The sequence below is a fragment of the Pectinophora gossypiella genome, chromosome 2 (genome assembly GCF_024362695.1).
Source record: "Pectinophora gossypiella chromosome 2, ilPecGoss1.1, whole genome shotgun sequence".
NCBI classification, from domain to species: domain Eukaryota; kingdom Metazoa; phylum Arthropoda; class Insecta; order Lepidoptera; family Gelechiidae; genus Pectinophora; species Pectinophora gossypiella.
The window spans coordinates 3,074,275-3,097,753 of NC_065405.1; the positions used below are offsets into that span (position 1 = coordinate 3,074,275).

Below are 23,479 nucleotides of genomic sequence, written 5' to 3' on the forward strand. Positions count from 1 at the left end.
TTTTAGAATGTGATTTAGGTAATAAAGTCAAACAAGCATTTAAAAAAATATAAACTTTATTATAAGTAAACCATTTTGTACATATAAAAATCTCATGATAAAATCTCTATTTTGGAAAATGATAACCATAATACTCTAATAGTTACACGGAATGTTTTACATCCACCACCTTATCTAATTCTGCTGATTCAGTCCCATTTTTACTTAAACTATAACATTTGCCTCCATAACCATACAACTGCTTTACATTGTTATATTACAAAATCATAATTTGTCTAGTATATGTATTATATTAGTAAGACATGGTTTTGCTGGTAATATTAAATTGATTTAATCCATATACCGTAATGGTCCGATTCTGAGTTGATATCAAATGGATTTTTTTGTCGCAAAAGTGGAACTGATAATAATTTAAAAAACAAAAACACAAAAAAAAAATCATGAATATTCCGACAGGAAATTCCACTTGACATCAACTCAGAACCATGATCTTAACCATCCCCCTCAGTTTACGTTACGACACCGTAACATCGATACGTACTTGTATGGCTACCTTTACTTGTATGGGGTGTAGCACCCTGTATTAACTTATTAAAAAAATTACGATTGTTATAATCAACCACAGTGTAAATGTAAACCATAGGCGTAGGATTTTCGCGTGTGTAAACTAATATTATCATACTACACGCTACACGCCGAAAACTTTTGTAGTGATTTTCTTTAATTATGAAAGTTGTGACTTTATAAATATTCAATTTTAAAGTTTCCCGCTCATGAAAGGCTTGAGGTACTTGTGGAAGCTGTCGTTGACGGGTTCCTTGTTGAGCGGACTCTTGAGGGCTTCCTCCATCAGACGCTCGTACACGCGCCCGTCGTACGCGCCCAGGGTAGAGTGAAGAATCTATGGAGAATTTCAGATTACATTACACATTCTTCATTAATTAGCAGACATGATCATTGTCTATCTCCCTCTTTTTCTCAAAAGACATCTTCTTTTGCATTTATTACTAGAATAACATTTAAATGGTGCAATGTTGCTTATTACGTAACCAAAACCGAGACTATGGAACACCCCGGATACTCCATACAAAAATCACATCCATTCACATTTATAAAGTCAAACATGCATACCTACTCGGTATTTTGAGAAAATTTATAATTAAAAAAACTAGGGTAGTTTATCCATCTAGGGTAAAAAGGTGGGTATAATTAGGAATTTACCCTAAATACTGGGAAGATTACCCATCACAGCACAGCGCACACGGTCAGACCAACCGAGTCACAGTTAAACTGAGCTATTGCTTGTTAAAATTAATGAACATAACACAATGACAGTCATGTGGCAATAAGTTATTCATTTATCTTAAGTGCAGTTTTCTCTAACACAGTTGGCTCGACCATTATAGACGACGATACGGCTAACCTATCACGTTGGTTTAACAGAAAGCTTGGTGACGTGTGGATACTTCATCTTGCGATGGATGTACCTCTGACTACTCCAATTGGGATAAAGTCGTGAGCTTATGTTGTTATATGTACACATTACATTACATTATGATAGTTACCTCATCCTTGATGTCGAAGGCGTCGACAAGTCCTACAGCGTTGGGTCGTAGCTTCACAAGCAAGTCCTCGTACCAGTTCTGCAACTGCTCGATGTCGCGTTCCGATATCGATGTGAACTGAAAATAACCAATTTATTTCAAAATTCATCATCTATTTTTTGTAGCTGATGATGTGTTTGGATGGTATATGTGGAGTGTTAAGACTTTTTAATTTATTCATTTGTCGGAGAACGAGCAACTTCTTAAAATGGCAACACAGTTTATTCCTAATGTCATTTTTGAAATTCAAATTGGTTGTTACCATAGGATCCACAACATAACGCCGTGAAAAAGTTTTTGGAGCTGCGAGAGCGTGGCGCTGCATGTATTTATTTTTTAAAGTAATTTAATACATATTTATAGAAAGAAAGAAATAATTTATTATTACAGGATGTCACAAGAACAACACAATAACAAAAAAATTAAACTTACACAAAATGTCATAAGAGAAACTTTATTGTTATTGTTTATACCCTTTATATAGGTGCGTTTATGTTTATATAGGTGCCTATACAGGCGCATACAAACTTAACCTAATTTTAGTTTGACAGCTCTTAAATTGTTGCTGATCTTCACTTACAGTTTTAGTCCTGTCAAAATAAGTTAAAATTAAGTAGGTGGTTACCCCAATCGACACCATAGCCTTCTTTTTCTTTTATCGTATAGATTATGAGCTGGATTACCATACCAACCTCAGCAATCCTGGCCTAACGCCATGTCATGTATCAACTAGGAACTTACATCAGCTTATTGTGTTGTTACCTTTCTTGTGTATGATTTTCATAATGTTTCATGTATGTGTGTGCAATAAAGTATATTTGAATCGATCAGTAAGTAGTAACTGGGACTAAAGGCTTAAGGTTTATATAGTAGTTCACTTACTCTAAGCAAGTCACCGACGCGCTGCAGCGCCCAGTACACGACGTACAGGTCGGCGAGCTGCGACAACACCTGCCTGAGCGCCGGCGACGCCTGCGCACACAGCTTCTCCGTCTCTTCGTAGTAGCACGACAGAAGCATTGCCCGGCAGTGCGCCTGTACAAAAAAAAAGATTTTAATAGTCGATTTTGTTAAGGTCGGAAGGGGAGATGGTAGTAGCTTTTGAATTGCTCTATGAATATGTTTATGCGTTTAATTGTGTCGATGAGTAAATCTTCTATCATGTGAAAGTGAGACGGATGACCAAACTCATCAACCATTGAGCCGTTAAGTCCCCTGACATGGCTCACGTAACGACAACTTACTTATATTACGTGCCTTTTCGAATCATTTTACTTTCGGACAATCAGGTGATCAGCCTGTAATGCCCTGACCAAGTTAGGGATTATAAAGTGATTTTTGCGTTGTCTCCACCGGGATTCGAAGCCGCTGATGAGTAAATAAATGTGACTTACTTCGGAAGCAGAGGCTAGTTGCACGGATGTCATGTTCCACGCGTCCTCATACGCCATGCCCGTTTTTTGGCGTTTCTCGATGTTCGCGACACACAGCCCGATTTTGCTGTGAAATTGAAATAAAATCGTTGATTTGACAATCGATTGAGACAATTCGCAGTGCAGTTGATTGTTGTATATAAGTTTCAAGATATAATAATTTTTTATACTTGTGTTAATTGTATAATTTGAAATGAAAATAAGTATAGCTATTAAGTCAAAACCTATTTTCAGCTTCGAAAATAAGTTACCAATATAAACTGACATTCATAAGTGTCAATTTCATCTAAGTCTTTCGTTCGTAATCCTATAAAATGGCTATAGTTAGGACCTGTGTTTAGGACACTGATATTATGTATGTTGTATTTGTTATTAAAATAAAACCAGTATATAAAAATATTGTACAAATATATGTTTGCAAGTGAGAACTCAAGATCTCCTAATAGCTTTCGTCACACTTCGGGCGTAACGGGGGGCATTCGCGACGAAGCGCGCCGACAGTGTGGCAATAACTAAGACGTCACACTGTGGGCGTTTGTCGTCGCGCTGAGCGTTACGAGAGCAGACTCTATGTCTCTGAATGTTAATTAAATAACAATATATGATGTTCAGTCACCCGGCCGCGACTCTTTGGAAGCCGTCAATGATGCCTTGTATGGAGTTGTCCCAGGGCGGCACACGGCGGCCCGTGGTGACGCGCCCGAGGTACGACACCGTCGGCGGCAGGGCGTCGCCGCCCGCCGCCTGCTGCCACGCCTTCACTAGGTATCTAAAAAAGAGAGAACCCGGGTTTAAAATTGTATATCGTCGCCTTATAGTCAAAAATCTTGTAAGCGTCCTATTTATAATCACATTCGGATGTGATTTTTTTGTTAAAACGGTTACGGTTTCAATAAAGTAGTCTCAATTTTACCCGGATTGTAATTAATTGAAAGAAATCGAGGTTTTGTCGAAGAAAATTGCATGTGATTTTTTAAAAAGGTGCTTAAAGGCTTTCACTGTAAGGCGTACTCGTAATTCTGATTACTAAATAAATACAGATCTGAAGGCGACAAAAATCATTTTCTTTTTCAATTTAACTTATTTATGAATTTTAACATTGAAAAATGTCATAATAAGCGCGACATTTTATCTCGGTTTTCTATGATGTTACTCAGACACATTCCATAGTAATTTCGTGTTTTGACGTTTAGTAAAAAGTAACTGATTTGACTAGTTGGAAACTAGCCAATTGATGGACATGGAAAATAGTATTCGTTTGTTTTCGGATGTGTGATGATTTCCGAGGGCGTTAAGGGAGTAGAAGTACTGTATAATCATGTTACCTGGCAGTTTGCAGGAAAAGCACGGTGTTTTCTCCCTCATAGGTGCATGCGGCGGTGACTAGTCCGTAAGCGACCGGCAGGTTGGAGGACTGCATGTACCCGTGCCCGCCGCACGCCAGCCGGCACCGCTCCACCGTCTCGGCCGCGTCTGACGTGCTCACTGCCTTCAGGCAACACGACAGGGCGTGGAGCTGGAACGAAGTTTATAAAAAAAATATAATCTTTATTACATACTAGGAATCCGTGGTAACCTGTTCTATGGTGGTAACCCTGTTGAATCCGTGACAGCCCTGTTCGAAGAACGCGTGACTTGTTTAGTTAGATAATTGATATCACGTGATTTCCAGGATTTGTACTTGGTTAATGGCAAGATTTTTATTTTTTTTTCTTCATTGTCCGAAATCCATAAACCATTTTTTATTTTATTTACCAAATAACATAAGGGGGTTAAAAAGGCCAGATCGAAGCAAATCATCTAAATAAGCAATATGGAAATTTGACATTTGCGCATAAAAAGTAAGTGCGCAATGCACACAAATGTCAAATACAAATAATGTTTTTTTTTTTGATGTATTACTTTGAAGTGGCCATTTTAAACACTAAGTTCACGACTATATCCCCATTGATGAGAGGTCCATCACAATAACATAAATTAAGTACCCACGCCTCACCGAGCTTTATGTTAGACTAACGTGACATATGATGGGCTGTATTACTTATAAAAGACGACCCAAAGTTTGTTAGTGAAAATCTGCAGTTTAGATAAATTAATAACTAATTTGTACGAAACGACGCTTTCAGTTTGAGAAGCAAGCCAAACCACAACCACAGTGTTAATAATATTAATTGATTATATACAGGGTGTTAGTGACATCGTAACGAATACTGAAGGCGATGATTCAGACCATGATTCTGAGTTAATATCAAGTGGAATTTTCCGTCCGTTTAGTAATGACTGATGTCGTCACTGGAAAGGTAAAATTACGTGAACGCCTAAATATCTGTGTTATAATTATGTATTGATAGAAATTGAAAATTAAAAAATAACGTACTATTCCGTTGATATCATCAAAATTAGATAAGTGGATAAAAAGTTATGATAAAAAGACGAAAAAGACTTTAAATGGATTTTTCTCAGTGGCCTTTTGACGCTTACGTAATTTTGCCTTTCCAGTGATAATGGCCCCGATTCCTGCAGACATCTCTTAATTTTACTTTAAGTTATACCTGTCATTTTCTTATCCGCCGAAAAGGAAAGGGACGGATGATTGACAGCTCTTAATTTTAGGAAGAATGAGTAAATAAATGAATAACCCGGGCGAATTTTTAGACGGTTGTTTTAGATTTGTGCTTAAAATTGACGTGTGTTCCATAAATTTTATGCTTGTCGATTACCCGTCCCTTTCCTTTTCGGCGGATAAGAAAAGGACAGATATAACTTAAAATAAAATTAGATGGTATTTACAGGAATTAGCACCAATATGTATCATCACCAGCCCATTAACGTCCCCACTGCTGGGGCACGGGCCTTCCCTATGGATGGAAGGAGCTCGGTGGCGCAGCGGTTAACGCGCTCGGTCTGCGATTGTTGAAGTTGAGCAACTTTCGCAAAGGCCGGTCATAGGATGGGTGACCACAAAAAAAAAGTTTTCATCTCGTGCTTCGGAAGGCACGTTAAGGCGTTGGTTCCGGCTGCATTAGCAGTCTTTAATAACCACCAATCCGCACTGGGCCCGCGTGGTGGTTTAAGGCCCGACGATATGCATAATAATACATTGTTTTAAGTTTACGCGGTTATTATCATAATTAAAGCACATAATAACGGGTTGATCATGGCACTTGCAACAGTGTCGAATTATCGGGAGTCTCATATCCCCATTTAAACGCGGTAAGAACCCGTTATTATGTGCTTTAATTATGATATGTATAATATTGATGTATTGTCACCTCAGGCAGTCGATCCATGTCGCCGGCCTCGAGTTCAGCGGTGACGTTGTTGTACATATTCCAGATCCATTCGGCGCCGAGCCGGAACGCGTGCACCGACGCGATGCCGATGAACAGCTTGTGCTGCTGCGTCACGTAGTCCAGGATCTGGGGCTCCGGTTCACTGACGACAAGAAACCACAATAGTTAAACAATGGGGTTTGGAGTTTAAAAGAACATTCGGTTTTACAACTTTAACGTAACGTTATTGGCTACTTCACAGTTTTCGGATCATCATCATCATCAATTTAAGAGCCACGCTCTTGTCGGTGCAGCATTTTCCATATTGTACAATCTGTACTGTACTGTGTTTTACACATGCTGTGTGAGTACTGCGGGGCGGAAGGCAAGAGGGAAACCACTGCCCTATTTTTCAATAAAAAAGTAGCATGGACAGTTTTCGGATAAGTATTTAAAAAAATACAAACGCTTATTTTATGCCTCTTATTTTTTTTTCTCCTAAAAGCGTTATAAAATATTTTTCTTCATTAATTTCAAATTTCGCGCTTTGTAGTTGCTATATTTTATTATTATTAAAGCGAAACAGGTTACGTTACTTTAGAATATGGTTTTTACATGCATGCATGCGAGTCTGCATGTTTGCGAGTGCACTTGCATGGCTGCATGATGCGGGGGGTGCAGAGGGGGGAAACCGCACGCTGCATGTTAAAAAGAACTTACTTGGGCTTAGGCTGGCTCTGTCTCCGGACGGCGGAGTACCTCGTAGCGATGGTGACCGCCTTGGCCATGTAGTTGCACATGTCGTTGACGATCACCACGCGCACGAACATCATCGTGCCATACGTCAGCTTCGAACTTGGCGCGTTCACGTATGTGCCGTCCTGGGGGATGTTTATAGTTTAGTTATAATTTCAGGTTAACAGCCTCCATGGTCTAGTGGTTAGAGTTAGGCTCACGATCTGGAGGACCGGGTTCGATCCCCGATGAGGACATTGTCGAAATCACTTTGTGAGACTCTTTGTTTGGTAAGGACTTTCAAGGCTTGAATCACCTTGTTCGTCCGGGTATTAGCCGTAAAAGCATCTCCACCAACCCGCAGTGGAGCAGCATGGTGGAGTATGCTCTATAGCCTCTCCGGTTGATCGAGGGGAGGCCTGTGCCCAGCAGTGGGGCGTATATAGGCTGTGTATGATTATGATAGGCGATATTTTCTTCAAATTAGATGCACGAATAAAATATACTTCTCATCATCATGCGCAGGTTGACACCAATCTGGCTGAATGCTTGATACCGTGGAGGATATTATGTATGTCGCTATTATCCAGCTGGGCCATTATAGAAGTAAAGTTGGACTCACCTCCAAAACCTTAGAACACTTCATAAGCAGAGACTTCCTGGGCATCCTAAGGTCTTCAAAGGCGAGGAATCCATTATTGGTGCCGTTCATGCCGAGCTTGGCGCCAATCTCGTCGACCTTGATCCCAGGAAGGGGCATATGTGTCTCCATCATCCGGCTGAGCAACTATCCAAAGTCCTATTATAGAAGTAAAGGTGGACTCACCTCCAAAACCTTAGAATTCTTCATAAGCAGATGCTCTCGGGGTATCCTAACGTGTTCGAAGCCGAGGAATCCATTGTTGGTGCCGTTCATGCCCAGCTTGGCGCCAATCTCGCCGACCTTGATCCCGGGGAGGGGCATATGTGTCTCCTCGTCCCTTAGCTGCACTATGAACGGGTGGATGCCGTGGCACTTGCCCTTGGTGTACAGCTGGGCCATCACAATGCAGTAGTTTGCTGTGTGGGCCACTGGCAGGGGGAAAAAACAAAATACCTGAATAAATACTAGGCGATTAGTCGGCCTAGAAAGCTGACTAGTGGGCTAATTGTGCGGCTAATACATGGGAGGAAAATACTGTTTCTGAAGTTGAAAATATACACGAAACTATCACATCAACAATTATACAGGGCGTAAGTGACATCGTAACGAAAACTTTGATGGGTGATTCAGACCATGATTCTGAGTTGATATCAAGTGAATTTTTCCGTCTCAAAAGTATGAAACTGAAAATAATTAAAAAAACATTAAGTTACAAATTAATGATAGGAATTATCCGAGAGGAAATTGTTATCAACTCAGAATCATGGTCAGTAGCATCCCTCTCAGTATTCGTTACGATGTCACTTACACCCCGTACAAGTACTTACAGGTAGCCATACAAGTATATAAGGGTGTTAGTAACTCATTATTCTGAGTTAATCTCAAGTGGAATTTTCTATTGTAATTGATATTAACCCAGAATCATGGCCTGAATCATCCCCCCCCCCCCCCCCCCCCAGTATTCGGTACGATGTCACCATTTGTAATTGACAATATGGTTATCAAAAATATAAAAAATACTTGTATAGGTACGCGCAAATGTGGAATAGCAATAGTCATTTTTTTAGATGAATTGCTTCAATGTGGCCAAACCCCCTCTAGAGACTAATAGTCAACTTGAGCCCATATGCACTTTCGTAATTATACTTATATTTTTTATCTATGTTATCAATCAACAAAACAAGAAAACAATCGTCATTGTGGGTTCTTAGGCAATATTGTTGGGTTCTTAGACAGCCTCCGTGGTCTAGTGGTTAGAGCGTTAGGCTCACGATCTGGAGGTCCGGGTTGGATTCCCGATGGGGACATTGTCGAAATCACTTTGTGAGACTGTCCTTTGTTTGGTAAGGACTTTTCAGGTTTGAATCACCTGATTGTCCGAAAAAGTATGATGATTCCGTGCTTCGGAGGGCACGTTAAGCCGTTGGTCCCGGCTATTAGCCGTAAAAACACCAACCTGCAGTGGAGCAGCGTGGTGGAGTATGTTCCATAACTCCTCCGATTGATTGAGGGGAGGCCTGTGCCCAGCAGTGGGACGTATGTAGGCTGTTTATGTATGTATGTTTATGTGAAACTCCTAACATTAATGTTTAGTTTAGTCTATTGAAGTATGTTAAGTGAAGGAAGAGCTGAACCTCCTGACATAGACTTTCTTAGTCTATAAGGCGGCTTGGGTCAACTAGATTTTATGCAACGTGTACTGAACTGCAATAAATATTTTTTATTTCATCATCATCATCACCAGCCCATTAACGTCCCCACTGCTGGGGCACGGGCCTTCCCTATGGATGGACAGCGAGATCGGGCCTTAAACCACCACGCGGGCCCAGTGCGGATTGGTGGTTATTAACGACTGCTAATGCAGCCGGGACCAACGGCTTAGCGTGCCTTCCGAAGCACGGAGGAGTTCGAGAAGAAAACTTTTTTTTGTGGTCACCCATCCTATGACCGGCCTTTGCGAAAGTTGCTTAACTTCGACAATCGCAGACCGAGCGCGTTGACCGCTGCGCCACCGAGGTCCTCAATTTTTATTTATTTATTTATTCTAAACGCGTTTCATGAATAAATAATGATATTGCATCACATAACACTTTAATAACATGTTAAGAACATTGTCACATTCAATAATAAGTTTGAATAGTTCGTTAAGTGCAAGTCATGTCAGGTTAATTTGCGTAAAAAATATTACGAACTAGCTTTTGCCCGCGACTTCGTCCGCGTGGCGTCTTATATAAGAGAGAGATCTTTGTGTGTGTGGGAGTGCATACTTATGCAGTTTAGATGTTTTCATACATTTTTTTTCCCAATAACTCCCATTTTTCAAAATACAGCCAAAAATAAACTTTATATTTACTAAGGTATGCATGCATGCTAGATTGAATCAATTGATTGAATTGATTTTTTTTTAATTGATTGTTCATTGAGTTTTAATTTTAATACACACTTCCTCTCTTCCCTTCAACGTTGCTGTGCCCTACAGGGTCCATGTTTTAGTTCCTATGCCTATGTAACACCCCATTGTACTACATGGAATGCAATAAATAATTTAATTGAATTGAATTGAAAACATCTATCTTACGCGGTTTCGATTTTTTCATACAAATGTTTTTTTCCCGCTAACTCCCGTTTCCGTGGGAATTTTGCAATATCCTGTTGCAACTAAGCTTTAAGTTAACTAAGGTACCTGCATGCCAAATTTCAAGCGTCTAACTTAAGCGGTTTAGATTTTTCACACAAAAGGATTTTCCCGCTAATTTCCGTTCCCGTGGGAATTCCGGGAATTCCTTTCTTAGTGCACCTCTACGGTACCTAAGCTATGTCCCTTCCAAATTTCAAATGCCTACGTTTAGCCGTTCAGGCTATGCGTTGATATGTCAGTCACTGAGTCAGTCAGTTTCTCCTTTTATTTAGATTTGATTTTTTCATACAAATGTTTTTTCCCGCTAACTACCGTTCCCGTGGGAATTTTGTAATATCCTGTTGCAACTAAGCTTTAAGTTTACTAAAGTACCTGCATGCCAAATTTCAAACGTCTAACTTGAGTGGTTTAGATTTTTCATACAAAAGGATTTTCCCGCTAATTCCCGTTCCCGTGGGAATTTCGGGAATTCCTTTCTTAGTGCACCTCTACGGTATCTAAGGTACCTGCATTACAAATTTCAAATATCTAACTTGAATGGTTTATATTTTTCATACAAAAGGATTTTCCGGCTAATTCCCGTTCCCGTGAGAATTTTGGAAATTCCTTTCTTAGTGCACCTCTACGGTACCTATAGTACCTGCATGACAAATTTCAAACATCTAACTTGAATGGTTTAGATTTTTCATACAAAAGGATTTTCCCGCTAATTCCCGTTCTCGTGGGAATTTCGGGAATTCCTTTCTTAGTGCACCTCTACGGTATCTAAGGTACCTGCGAGCCAAATTTCAAACATCTAACTTGAATGGTTTAGATTTTTCATACAAAAGGATTTTCCGGCTAATTCCCGTTCCCGTGAGAATTTTGGAAATTCCTTTCTTAGTGCACCTCTACGGTACCTATAGTACCTGCATGACAAATTTCAAACATCTAACTTGAATGGTTTAGATTTTTCATACAAAAGGATTTTCCCGCTAATTCCCGTTCTCGTGGGAATTTCGGGAATTCCTTTCTTAGTGCACCTCTACGGTATCTAAGGTACCTGCGAGCCAAATTTCAAACATCTAACTTGAATGGTTCAGATTTTTCATACAAAAGGATTTTCCCGTTTATTCCCGTTCCCGTGGGAATTTCGGGAATTCCTTTCTCAGTGCATCTCCACGGTACCTAAGGTACCTGCATGACAAATTTCAAACATCTAACTTGAGTGGTTTAGATTTTTCATACAAAAGGATTTTCCCGCTAATTCCCGTTCTCGTGGGAATTTCGAGAATTCCTTTCTTAGTGCACCTCTACGGTACCTAAGGTATCTGCATGCCAAATTTCAAACGTCTAACTTGAGTGGTTTAGATTTTTCATACAAAAGGATTTTCCCGCTAATTCCCGTTCCCGTGGGAATTTCGGGAATTCCTTTCTTAGTGTACCTCTACGGTATCTAAGGTACCTGCATGCCAAATTTCAAACGTCTAACTTGAGTGGTTTAGATTTTTCATACAAAAGGATTTTCCCGCTAATTCCCGTTCCCGTAGGAATTTCGGGAATTCCTTTCTTAGTGCACCTCTACGGTATCTAAGGTACCTGCATGCCAAATTTCAAACGTCTAACTTGAGTGTTTTAGATTTTTCATACAAAAGGATTACCCTTCACTACTCTGCTCCTATTGATTGTAGCGTGATGAAAAGTATACTATAACCTGTCCAGGAGTGTGAAGAATAATTGTACCAAGTTTCATTAAAATCCGTCCAGTAGTTTTTGTTTCTATAAGGAACATACAGACAGACAGACAGACAGACAGACAGATAGACAGACAGACAGACAGACAGACAAAAATTTTACTGATTGCATTTTTGGCATCAGTATCGACCACTTATCACCCCCTGATAGTTATTTTGAAAAAATATTTAATGTACAGAATTGACCTCTCTACAGATTTATTATAAGTATAGATTTATAGATAATTTTTGACTAATCGTCATTAAAATGATAAAATGGTATGGTAACAAATTATCATGATTGTTTTAGTAATTAATCGATATTCGTGTGGCATTCTGTCCTTGTTTATACCTAGTTATTTGATAATCCCCTTATCTTAAATATAACTTAAAACTACAAATATTATGCAATAGCTACCTACACTTTTAAAATAACACGACAATCATATTTAAAATTCAAAAATGAATGAGGTTACGTTCCCCAAAAATAATACAGATGGCGCTGCCAAGATTTAACGTGGTAATTACCATGGTACAAGAAAACCAGGTATGCTCAATCCTATGACAAGCCGCCATTGCTGCCATTGCCCTTTGATGACGTAAGTGTTACCATTAAATTGGTATCTCCAACATTCCAAGGACTTAAATTTTATTATTGAAAATTAAGCTTACCTTACTATTACTTGCCACATATATAAAATAATTAAAAGTAAGTAAATCTTTTACTAAAAGTTCAAAATTTAATTGTAAAGTAAATTAAAAACATTGGTTGTGGGTAATTTATTTTTTACGAAATGGCAACGCAGGGTGGGTGACGTCAGCTGGGCTGACGACCTTGAAATGTTAGCTGTCACTTTTGATCATACCTGGTTTTGCTATACCATGGCAATTTCCTATAATCGCCGCGTCCGTGACCTTGACGCATCGGTCAGGATGGATTTGCTAGTCTTAACCGCTAGGTATACATATAAATACTTATTCAATAGTTCTACCACCACTTCGAATCTGTCATTTGACGGACTCGGATCAGAATAGTGTGAATCCGTCCTAAGAATATAACACTTACATCCTCCCGGCCACCATTTGTACGCTGTCAGTGTAGGGCTGTGCAGTACAAATTCTTTGGTCTTAGGGTCGTAAGTCGCTGTTGTTTCCAACCCTCGGATGAAGGTGCCGTGACCCAGTTCAGTCTGAAATTAAAGTGAAAAAATAAATTAAAAAAATAAAATGTACATATACATGTATGTAGATGTGTGTGTGTGTGTCAACTGTGACTCATTCGCCAAGCTACCTACTGCAACTTTTCAACTTGCCCTATTACTTTTTTTAACAACATAATGCAGGTTGAGTTGCAGTAGCTTTAGGCAAATGAGACATTCGCCAAACAATATATTTACATAAGAATGGACGAATAATAATAATTTATGACATTTCAATTACATAGCGACTGAAAAGTAGCTACAAGAACAACCTCGGCGCGATAATGGTTTTTAAATTAGCATAGATTAAAGAACTCTATGCATCTGTACACACACAACCAATGCAATAGGTACTTTTAATACTGAAATTAAATAAAAAGTGAAGCAGAATAAAGCTGGTTTCACAAACTCATAAAAGTTTTACTTTCTCTCTCAGTTAAATGCAGTTTTACGTAACTTATACGAATTTTTAAACTACCTTCAAGTATGCCCGAGTTTAATTAAGTTCCGATCCGAATATAAAAATATGTAATATTTTTCTTGCAATCGAATCGAGATCAAGAAAGTTCATCACATGTCGTCCATAAAATCAAACGTTTTCAATCGAAGTACTACGATAATAACATCCCTCCTCCATTTTTGAAGTCGGTTAAAAATAACAAACCTGAGCGTAAGTGCCGACGATGTCAAGGTTGAACGCCCTACCGATCCAGTAGGCCTGCTGCTCCACTGTGGCCTGCCCCATCAGGGTGGGGATAAACATCACGTAGTGGAGCGTGAGTGGAGAACCGTCTTGGAGGATGGCTGAGCCGAGATTGCCGCCCAGGACTGCTCTGTTTGAGGGAATTCGGTCAAGTTAGATAAGGCGAAGCGTAATATTGCAGCTTTCTATTAATATAGGATTACTTAGAACTCAGTAGTTTCCTCTACATAAAGACCGCGAGGAATACTTCTAAACCGCTGATTCAACTTTACAGTTTATATTCATGTTTGAATTATATATAAGTGGTCGGCTGGTCGCCATGGCCGAAATCGGTTGGAGATTTATTTTATTTTATTTCATCATCAATTGATATCACATGGTTGCCTAGATTAGTGCCCAGTTAATGGCAATAGGGTCACCCGTATTACATGGGACTTAAACATAGCTAGCAAAGCACCCTGGAACACCCACTGGTGTATACATATACTATGATGATGATCCCCGACCGATTTCGGCTATGACGACCACTTCGACTCCTAGTCGGCACGACGCTGATGCGCCCGAAGATGGCTTATGTAGCCTATCTTTATATACTATACACCTCTACCTACCTTTTTAGGGATACAGGCGTGATGTCATATATGTTCTAAACAAATAATAAACTTTTCGTTTTAATGGTTATGTCCTGGGAACTATGTCATGTACCTATGATGCAGTTCTTTATCATTAGTACAAATCTACTAAGTTAAAAGTGTTTAAAGAGATCATGTTTTTCCGTATACAACGTCACAGTGTCAAAAACCATCTAATTATTACAATTGGCTGACTAATACGTTCAAAGGTCAATAAGTACGTAGATATAAAGAAGATATTGCTTTGACAACAACATCAATTTATTTATGTCATATTATATGTAATTTAATTTTACATAGTTAATTTATTGTTTTAAATTTTGCTAGTTTTTTATTTAATGTTTATACTTTGATGATATAATTTTTATTCCTGTTGTTATTTCATTATTTTATTGGGATTGTTTAATGGAACTACTTTATAACCAATATACAGGGTGTTATAAGCGATAATATAAAAAAAAGTCATTCAGTCAGTAGTCAGGTAATCCAACCAAACATTAATTTCAGTTTATTATGATTTTGAACAAAACAGTCTCCCTTCATTTGCCATAATAGAAGGAATCATGATATCATAATTTACAATAGTGAATATAAACACTTGTACCTAAGCTATACCTATATGGGTAGTTTCCTAGGTCAAAGATAAATTATGATATTCTGATTACTAAATAAAGACAGACAAAACACATTTTTTTTTAACTTATTTATTCATTTTAATAAACAAATACGTAATAATAAATGCGATTTTTTGCCACTTTTTTCTATGATGTCACTGGTTGCTTTTTCATACAAATTCCATAGTAATTTCGTGTTTTGATGTTTAGTAAAAAGTAACTGATTTGACTAGTTGGAAACTACCTACCCTAATGTCAGGTTGATGAGTTTTAAATTATTATTTACTATTATAGAGATTAGTAGCAGATTATGGATGAGATTGGCACAGGAATGTCTCGGATAGCGCAATAGTAGAGGACTAACAACTTACCTATAATTTTCCATTGAAGCATTGTCTTCTTCCTGCAGTCTACGGATGAGTTTAAACAGGTAGCATGACTTCTTGATGGCTCTCTCATATTTCTCCTTATGGCTGAGGTATTGCATTGGTACGTCGTCATGGTGAATTCCTTCCTTCAAGACGAGCTCCTCTAAAACAAAACAATGGATTAGACAACTTGTAAACAATATAAACAGACATAACCTTGCCTTATAGTTAAAATTACGAAGGTGCTTTTTTGAAAAACCACATTCTGATTAGATTTTTGTTCACAAAACCTTACAACAAAAAAGATAATTTTAATCCAGGTTAAAATTTTGGGGACTCAGTTTATACTTGGAGTGAAGATCAAGGATTAGTTGCAAAACAACACAATGTTTTCTAAAAGGTACATGGTTTTCACCATAAGGCCACCATTAGAGCAGCATTACAAGTTATTTGAACACAACTTGCAGCCAGACTTGTTGTAGAAGATGTATCTTGGATATTACATACCTACAACAGGTATTTAGAGGATTTCATTTTTATAGCACCCACCCGTGCTGCAGGTTCAAGTCCTATCCAAGTCAGACTTCTTTCTGATTAAATTTTCTTTTTATAACAGTTATATAATAAAAAACGTTATTAGTATTTTTAAGCAGGTACCTACTTTAGTATTATATATATTTTTTGCCATAAAATACACAATAATTAAAATTATCAGTCTAATAGTAAAGTACTAAAAATGATTGAAAACTGTTTATTCATTCAATTATTTGTATGGCATTTATCTTTGAACATTTATATTCATATTGTTTGCTCATAATTTACAATGATAGCAATAAGTAACTGATCTTTGATCCTTTGCCTACTTTACAACCGCTTTGTTATATACAAATTGTTACTTATAATTGGTGGTCATATTACAAAGATGAAGTTTCTATACTTATTGATCATTTGAACTCTGTACTTAAAACAAAGACTATGAAGAAAAACAAAGAAAATATAAATTCTTTCATGTAATACCTAACTTATCAATAAAGTTTACCAGAATCTCAAACTTGTATCAACAACTTTTTAACTTTAACTGTGGTCCAAAAATTTATAATCATTACAATAATTACCCATGCGTTTTCTGTCCTCAGTCTTCTCAGGACCTCCATCGATGATGTTGGTCAACTCTGTGATGTTGAAAGTGCACTTATCACGCTCTCTTTGCAAATCCGGGTTAACTTTTGTAGTCATTTTGACAGAGATAATGTTCGGGAAAGCGCGATACGTGATTCCAAGCGAAAGGAGGCCGAGCAACTGATTTTCGCCGCGGCCCCTGGTTGGCTCGTGGAATCTTCTAAAACCCGTTATCGCGTAGTTCCTCTCACTCAATGTGACGTAATTCACATCAAAAATAACAAAACAACAAGATGTGACTAGTTTTTTGAACTCGCGTTTAACTTAAAATGTTAATAGCATTACTGCTTAAATTAAAGCAAGTTTTTAAATTTATACGGTGATGAGCATTTAATATGAAATCGCAACTAGGTATTATGAAGACTTTTAAAGTATTTTTCGAAAGATTTACAATTAAAAAATATGAAAATTATACAACAAAAATATTTCAAATTAAGTTATGTCAAATTTCTTTTTTTTTCGGTTTGGAATACATGATTATTTGTCTTTTGCAACGAAAAGAAATAATTAAATAGTGCTGCTAATACGGCTAAAATTCTTAGTAATATATTTGAATTCATATTCTGTGTTAAATTTGTTGTTGTGCTATTTCATCTTGAAACACTTTGAAGAAACAAATTTTATGAATTCCTAAAGAAGTTCTAGATACAGCTTGAAAGTATTTGGACTTAGAATAAAAACTTAAAAAAGGAAAAACCATAGACTGCAGTCAAACCGTAGTCTATGTTCTTTTTCTAAATATGTTGCCATATAAAAAGAAATATCCAATTTTAAGCCAATATATGCATAATGATTCAGATATTTTTATTAGTCTTTTTCTTTTTAATTTATCTGATGACAATTATGGGCGTTCTTCCCCCCAAATTGTATTATTGTGAAAATGAACTGTTTTCTCATTGTAAAGGGAACAAAAATATTCAAAAATTTATACTAATGGCAGAGACATAATATATATAAAAAATAAATGTATACAGGGTGTTAGTGACATCGTAACGAAAAAAAAAATGGAACGCCTATTTTATTGTACTAAAAACGATGGTGGGTGTTTTTCTTGTCGCAAATGTTTAATTAAGATTTTCAATTTTTACTGTGCCGCAATGTAAGTCGAACAACGCGCCACACAGACGCTAAACTTACGCGCGGCTACGTTACGCGTGTGAGATACGATGTTGATATCTAGGTAGGAGTTTTCATTCTCTTGTATTTAGATGCTTAGTAGTGGTTCAACGTTTAAAAATGTTGTTTGTTGAAGTAGAACACCTACTGCCACGATTTTTCACGCACGGTACCTACCTACCAGTTATTAAAACGTTCCTAACTTATTAACAATAAAAACCCTACTCTTGCCTTACCTTAATTGTTATTCCTTCGGATGAAGTACCTAGGTAGGTACCCTAGAACATGTCACGTCACGTAGGTATGCAACATCGTGCAACATTTTAAATGTGCGTTCTATGCAGCTTAAAACACAATATGGGACTGAAAAAAATCTATTTTTTTTATGAATTTGGCGACAGGAAACTTCACTTGATACCTATCAACTCAAAGAAATACCTAGTATCTGTTCGTAATGCCTACTTTATTGGCGCGCGTTGCCCTTGATCCGTGAGGCTATTCACGTCCGAGTATCCATCAAGACAGATCAAACAAGCCCTAACTCGGAGGTCTTGCGTCCCAGGATCCTTTAATTATGTCTTAGAACCTTCTTGGCCTATGTGGTCCAGTGGTTGAGCGATGGGATGCGGAGGGTCCGGGTTCGTATTCCGGTGGGGACATATCACAAAAATCTGTTTATAAGGCCTTTGGTTGGGACGTTACAGGCTGATCACCTGATTGTCCGAAAGTAAAATGATCCGTGCTTCGGAAGGTACGTTAAGTCGTTGCTCCCGTCTACTAGGTACTTATGTAAGCACGTAGCCGTTACATGAATATTGTACACAGAACAGGATAGGTTTAATTAGTTCTTTACTGATGATTTAACAATGAGATTTAAAACTACGAATAACTTAGTACTTAGTACCTCGGTACGGTACCAACATGTAACAAGAAAAATAAGATCACTCCACTCGGACAATTTTTTTCTTTGAACATGCCGACATTGCCTACGCGGCGGAGTTGCCGAACTATCGATAGGTAGATTATCAATTGTTGAACTTGAAAATTGTCTAAACTATCGAAAGTAGTGATAGTACATTTAGATCGATACTAGCGATAGTACCGATAGGTCTTGCTTTGTAACAATAATGGGTATTGATCTAAAAGATCTATCGATAGGTACCTACTATTGTTTTTTTTTTAACTAGGTATCGATAGAATATCGATAGGCAACACTCTGGCGGAGTGTCCGCCCAATTCTAGACGCGATCTCGCTCGATTTTTGTGTAGCGAGGTTTTGCGTAGGTACTTACATACTAAGTTGGTGGATGGTTGACATAGTAGGTAACTAATTACCTAATCTGTGGTGGTTGTGTTAGTTGGTTGTTAGTTATTCTAATGACAACAAAGAATACAATTATTTACTGTTTCAACTGTTTTAGGTAGATAATGGCCCTGATTCCTATGAGTAAATGAATGAATAACCCGGTCGAATCAAAAAGGTATCTCGCTGGTAAATTAATTCTGTCGGTTGTTTTAGATTTCTGCTTAAAATTGACGTGTATTCCATAAATTTTATGCCTGTTGATTATCCGTCCATTTAAGAATAAGAATAAAATAAATTTATAATTTACGATAGACAGAGAAAGAAATAGGATCGGTTCGTAGTGCCTACTTTGTAGGCCGCGCCGCCGCCGCGCCGCCGGCGTGCGGCGCGGGGCGCGCGGAGCGGGGCGCGCGGCGCGGTGCGTGTGGCCGTTGACCCGTTCGAGCAGCTGTTGTCTCCATTACATCGAAAATTTTCGATAATTTGTCATTATTGTTTTTTTTATTGAAATTTGGGTTCTATGCAGCTAAAAGCACAATATGGAATTGAAAATAATTAAAAACAAAACTCAAAATTTCATGAATTTTGCGACGGAAAATTCCACTAGATATTAACTCAGAATCATGGTCTGAATCATCCCTTTCAGTATTCGTTACGATGTCACTAACACCCGGTATGTCTTATAGAATTATGTTGCTACCTATATTTTATTTTGATCAAAGGTAAAAGATGCATATGTCTGTCAATCATGAAATTAGAAGGTTCATCTAGGATTGATAAGGTTGGTCATCCACCTCTCAACCCACACAATAAGAAAAAGAAGAAGGTTAAACGAAGTTAAATCTGTACAGTGCCACCTGTATTTTTTTGGGGAATGTCGCTTGGAAAGTCCCTCATTACGGAAGATTTTTAAACAATTAAATTATTCTCACATCATATACAAAAGTCAAATTTCTACATATTTTGCACAATTTTATTGCGAAAAATTTGGCAACACCTGCTGCGTCCGCCATATTTCTTTCTTGTGTGCGTTGGATCTCACCGTGTCAGGATGAGGTTAGTTTTAATGAAAAAATTAGAAATTTTGTTAAATACAACAAAATAAACGTCTTATGTGAATTAACAATTATCACTACTCCCTCTACAATATGTATCTGTGCCATAAACCAGACTTTATTCGTAGTTGTGGTGTTGAATGTTGTCGGCATGTTTCTGTGCCATGTGGTCATTCGTAAATTTTCTTTATTTTCAGTTCCCTAAAGTTGCAGAAGAGGCTTGCAGCCTCTGTTATGCGATGCGGCAAAAAGAAGGTGTGGCTTGATCCAAATGAGATCAATGAAATCGCAAACACCAACTCCAGTAAGTACTGCTAGACTTCCACCATGATTTCCCGCGAGGACTATCTTGAAGAATGTATGCTAAATTTTAATACCAGACCCAGAAGGAAGTTGAGATGCAGGATTGATTTGAAAACACTAGTTTATCAGATTTGATTTTCATAGACCAGTAGTATGCAAGTGCTTTTTACTTGTCTCATGACATAATCTTAGGTGGAGGTGGACAAATTAAATAGGTTAGAACTAGTGAACAGAAGTTTAAATGTCTAGATTAATGGTATTGTTTCTTATTTGATAAGTCCCAACTCACAGTGCCTCCTTAGGTACACTCCAACCCTTATATTTGTATAATACAACATGAATCTATTTTCATATTTTTTTATCTTTTGTAACTGCACTCTAAATTAAATACTCAATGTGTAATACCTTTTCAGGACAGAACATCCGTAAGATGATCAAGGATGGTCTTGTCATCAAGAAGCCCGTAGCCGTACATTCCCGTGCCCGTGTCCGCAAGAACACAGAGGCCCGCAGAAAAGGACGTCACTGTGGCTTCGGTAAGAGGAGAGGTACAGCCAACGCGCGTATGCCACAAAAAGTAAGTATACTAAGTTTTGCATGCTTATCCAGCAAATCACATTCGGTCTTTATGGTGGTCCTACATTCAATCTTTTTTTCTTTCTCAGGTATCCTATTACATTTTTATTTTTACTAAGACTAGTAAAATATAATTGTTCTAAGTATTTGTCTAGTTTTGAATGGCAATTTCACCACTTCATGTTTTGTCAGTGATTGTTACACAATATTAAAATGAATATTTTACAGTGTGTAATTTACAGTGAATTTCCTTTCACAAATATTTAGTGTCAGTTTAGGAAGGTAGCCAAAAGATTTTCCGTTTTCTAATCCATAATCACGACAAGTGGAAATGTAATAATCAAGCCCTACATTCCAGCAGGGGATAATACAATTAGAACTAGTGGAAAAGGAATATCCATATAAACATTGAACTGAGCCATCATTTCCAAATTTAACAGCATTTTTGCCAATCCCATTCCATTGACTCGAGCCATCATTCCCAAATTCAACAGCATTTTCACCAATTCTTTCCATCTTTCAGGAACTGTGGGTACAAAGACAGAGGGTACTCCGTAAGCTGCTCCTCAAGTACAGAACTGCCAAGAAGATTGACCGGCACCTGTACCACGCTCTGTACATGAAGGCAAAGGGTAATGTGTTCAAGAACAAGCGTGTGTTGATGGAGTACATCCACAGGAAGAAGGCTGAGAAGGCTAGGACTAAGATGCTTAGGTAATGGGACTTCTCTTTTTAAATGTTAAACCCGATATACCAGCATAAAAATACTTTAGATCATAAACATAAGAAAAATAAGAATATGGCCCTAAAAAAGCTAAGTTGACAGCATGAAAGTCATGACCTAATATTGGAAGAAATACTCTTAATTAAAATGAAAGATCAAAATAGAATGACCTTTTTTATGTTGATTGATAAATATAACCTTACATAAGTGTGCTTAGGCACTTTTGCAAGATATTTTGTCTTCCCTTTAGTTATCACAATGGTCACCACTTGCGGTTTGTGGTTAAATATAACAACACTATTTATTTAATACAGATCTGTATCTGTAACCAGAAACCATCGAAAAATATTACTAGAGCCTTAGAAACAAAAGATACAGTGTACCTTTTCATAAAGAAATATGGCGACATTTTTTACACTTGTCTCAACATATGTTTTTTCTTTTAGCGACCAGGCGGAGGCGCGCCGTAACAAGGTGAAGGAGGCTCGCAAGCGACGTGAAGAGCGCATCGCAGCCAAGAAGGAGGAACTACTGCAGACCTTCGCGCGCGAAGACGAGGCCGCAGTCACCGCTAAGAAGTGATCCCTTTAATTTGTAAACAAACAAAAAATGGTCCAATAAATGCGTTGGGTCGATGTTTGGATTTTATTTTTTGTATGTACATGCGAAAATTCAGCAGAACCTTATTGTAGATTTGCTACTTGGCCGGACAAATGGGGAGCATTGAGGGCTTTCACCCGGTATACAATTTAAGTCCACTTGCCTGAGGGTGTGCACAGTTGGGCGCGAACCTCGGTTCAGGGCGTCATCTGAGAGGATAATATTTGAAAGAATTAATCGACTAATGGGTCAATAGCGATAAGCGCTGAATGAGGGCACAATAATACTACGTATAGAAGCATAATATATTATCTAGCTTGATCCCACTTGGGCAAAGGCCTTTCCTTTATTCTTCCACTCTACAAGACTGTGTGATGATCTCAACAGTGGATGTAAAAAAGTTATTTATAAAAATGAAACAGACTTCAAATCTATCTAATAAAAAGTAATCAATTATATTTTGTTGAATACAATGTTAGAAATTAGAATCTAAATTCTGAAGTCTGCGCAAATAGACGGCCGGACTGCGTGTTCCACACACTTGACAGGTAATGGAGCATTTGGTACCTAACGAAGTTTGCTGGCTGAGCCGACTTCAGAATTCAGATTCTAACATTTGCCTTGTATTCAAGAAAACATTGTTTCTTACTTTTAATTTTTAAATTACTTTTTAAGGTATAGCGATATCCTTGTTTTAATAGTTACAATCGACATGGCGTCAGCGATGTAACCAGCATAAAAAGACACCTAATCGCAGTCTTCGGGTAAGCTGTATCGCCGTACATGCTAGGTCTTGCAAAATGGTGGCCTCTACCACTATCAGCTCACGACGCCAATTCACTAGTACCCGTTCTCATACTAATTACTCGTGGAGGAAATTGAAGTTGACATTGTAATGTAATGATACCTTCTAACAAACAATACTAACGTAATTCGTAATTAACAAGGTGGCATCAGAATAATTGTTTCACTGGAAAAATGATAGACATTCGATTTTCCTTTACTTAATAATAAAAAGAAGTAATCATGTAATTTAATTAAGATAAACATAACATAAACTGCCTATA

At 37.8% G+C, this 23,479-nt stretch overlaps 2 protein-coding genes across 2 annotated transcripts; one reads left to right on the top strand and one right to left on the bottom strand.

The window, feature by feature from the left end:
• Window positions 1–38: 38 nt before the first annotated feature.
• Window positions 39–17,119, bottom strand: LOC126371998 (probable peroxisomal acyl-coenzyme A oxidase 1). Its single transcript, XM_050017497.1, has 13 exons — window positions 16,669–17,119; window positions 15,557–15,716; window positions 13,901–14,069; window positions 13,104–13,227; window positions 7,871–8,115; window positions 7,030–7,190; window positions 6,310–6,472; window positions 4,363–4,553; window positions 3,654–3,806; window positions 2,999–3,104; window positions 2,487–2,639; window positions 1,566–1,682; window positions 39–901 (listed from the first exon to the last, which is right to left on the bottom strand). The coding sequence occupies exons 1-13, from the start codon at window positions 16,787–16,789 to the stop codon at window positions 758–760; spliced, it is 2,007 nt and encodes a 668-aa protein (XP_049873454.1). The 5' UTR covers window positions 16,790–17,119; the 3' UTR covers window positions 39–757.
• Window positions 17,120–20,102: 2,983 nt separating this feature from the next.
• Window positions 20,103–22,447, top strand: LOC126372543 (60S ribosomal protein L19). Its single transcript, XM_050018367.1, has 5 exons — window positions 20,103–20,210; window positions 20,407–20,513; window positions 20,926–21,089; window positions 21,612–21,802; window positions 22,259–22,447. The coding sequence occupies exons 1-5, from the start codon at window positions 20,206–20,208 to the stop codon at window positions 22,392–22,394; spliced, it is 603 nt and encodes a 200-aa protein (XP_049874324.1). The 5' UTR covers window positions 20,103–20,205; the 3' UTR covers window positions 22,395–22,447.
• Window positions 22,448–23,479: the final 1,032 nt, after the last annotated feature.

What these genes read in the sequence shown, in the direction of transcription:
- LOC126371998 (XM_050017497.1), bottom strand. Translation starts at nt 16,789, where the DNA reads ATGACTACAAAAGTTAACCCGGATTTGCAAAGAGAGCGTGATAAGTGC. An exon ending in CTTTTCCTGCAAACTGCCAG is followed by an intron (nt 3,807 to 4,362) that starts GTAACATGATTA and finishes TCTCTTTTTTAG; the next exon opens with ATACCTAGTGAAGGCGTGGC. An exon ending in TTCCAAAGAGTCGCGGCCGG is followed by an intron (nt 3,105 to 3,653) that starts GTGACTGAACAT and finishes TCAATTTCACAG; the next exon opens with CAAAATCGGGCTGTGTGTCG.
- LOC126372543 (XM_050018367.1), top strand. An exon ending in AATCGCAAACACCAACTCCA is followed by an intron (nt 20,514 to 20,925) that starts GTAAGTACTGCT and finishes ATACCTTTTCAG; the next exon opens with GACAGAACATCCGTAAGATG. An exon ending in GCTAGGACTAAGATGCTTAG is followed by an intron (nt 21,803 to 22,258) that starts GTAATGGGACTT and finishes TTTTTCTTTTAG; the next exon opens with CGACCAGGCGGAGGCGCGCC.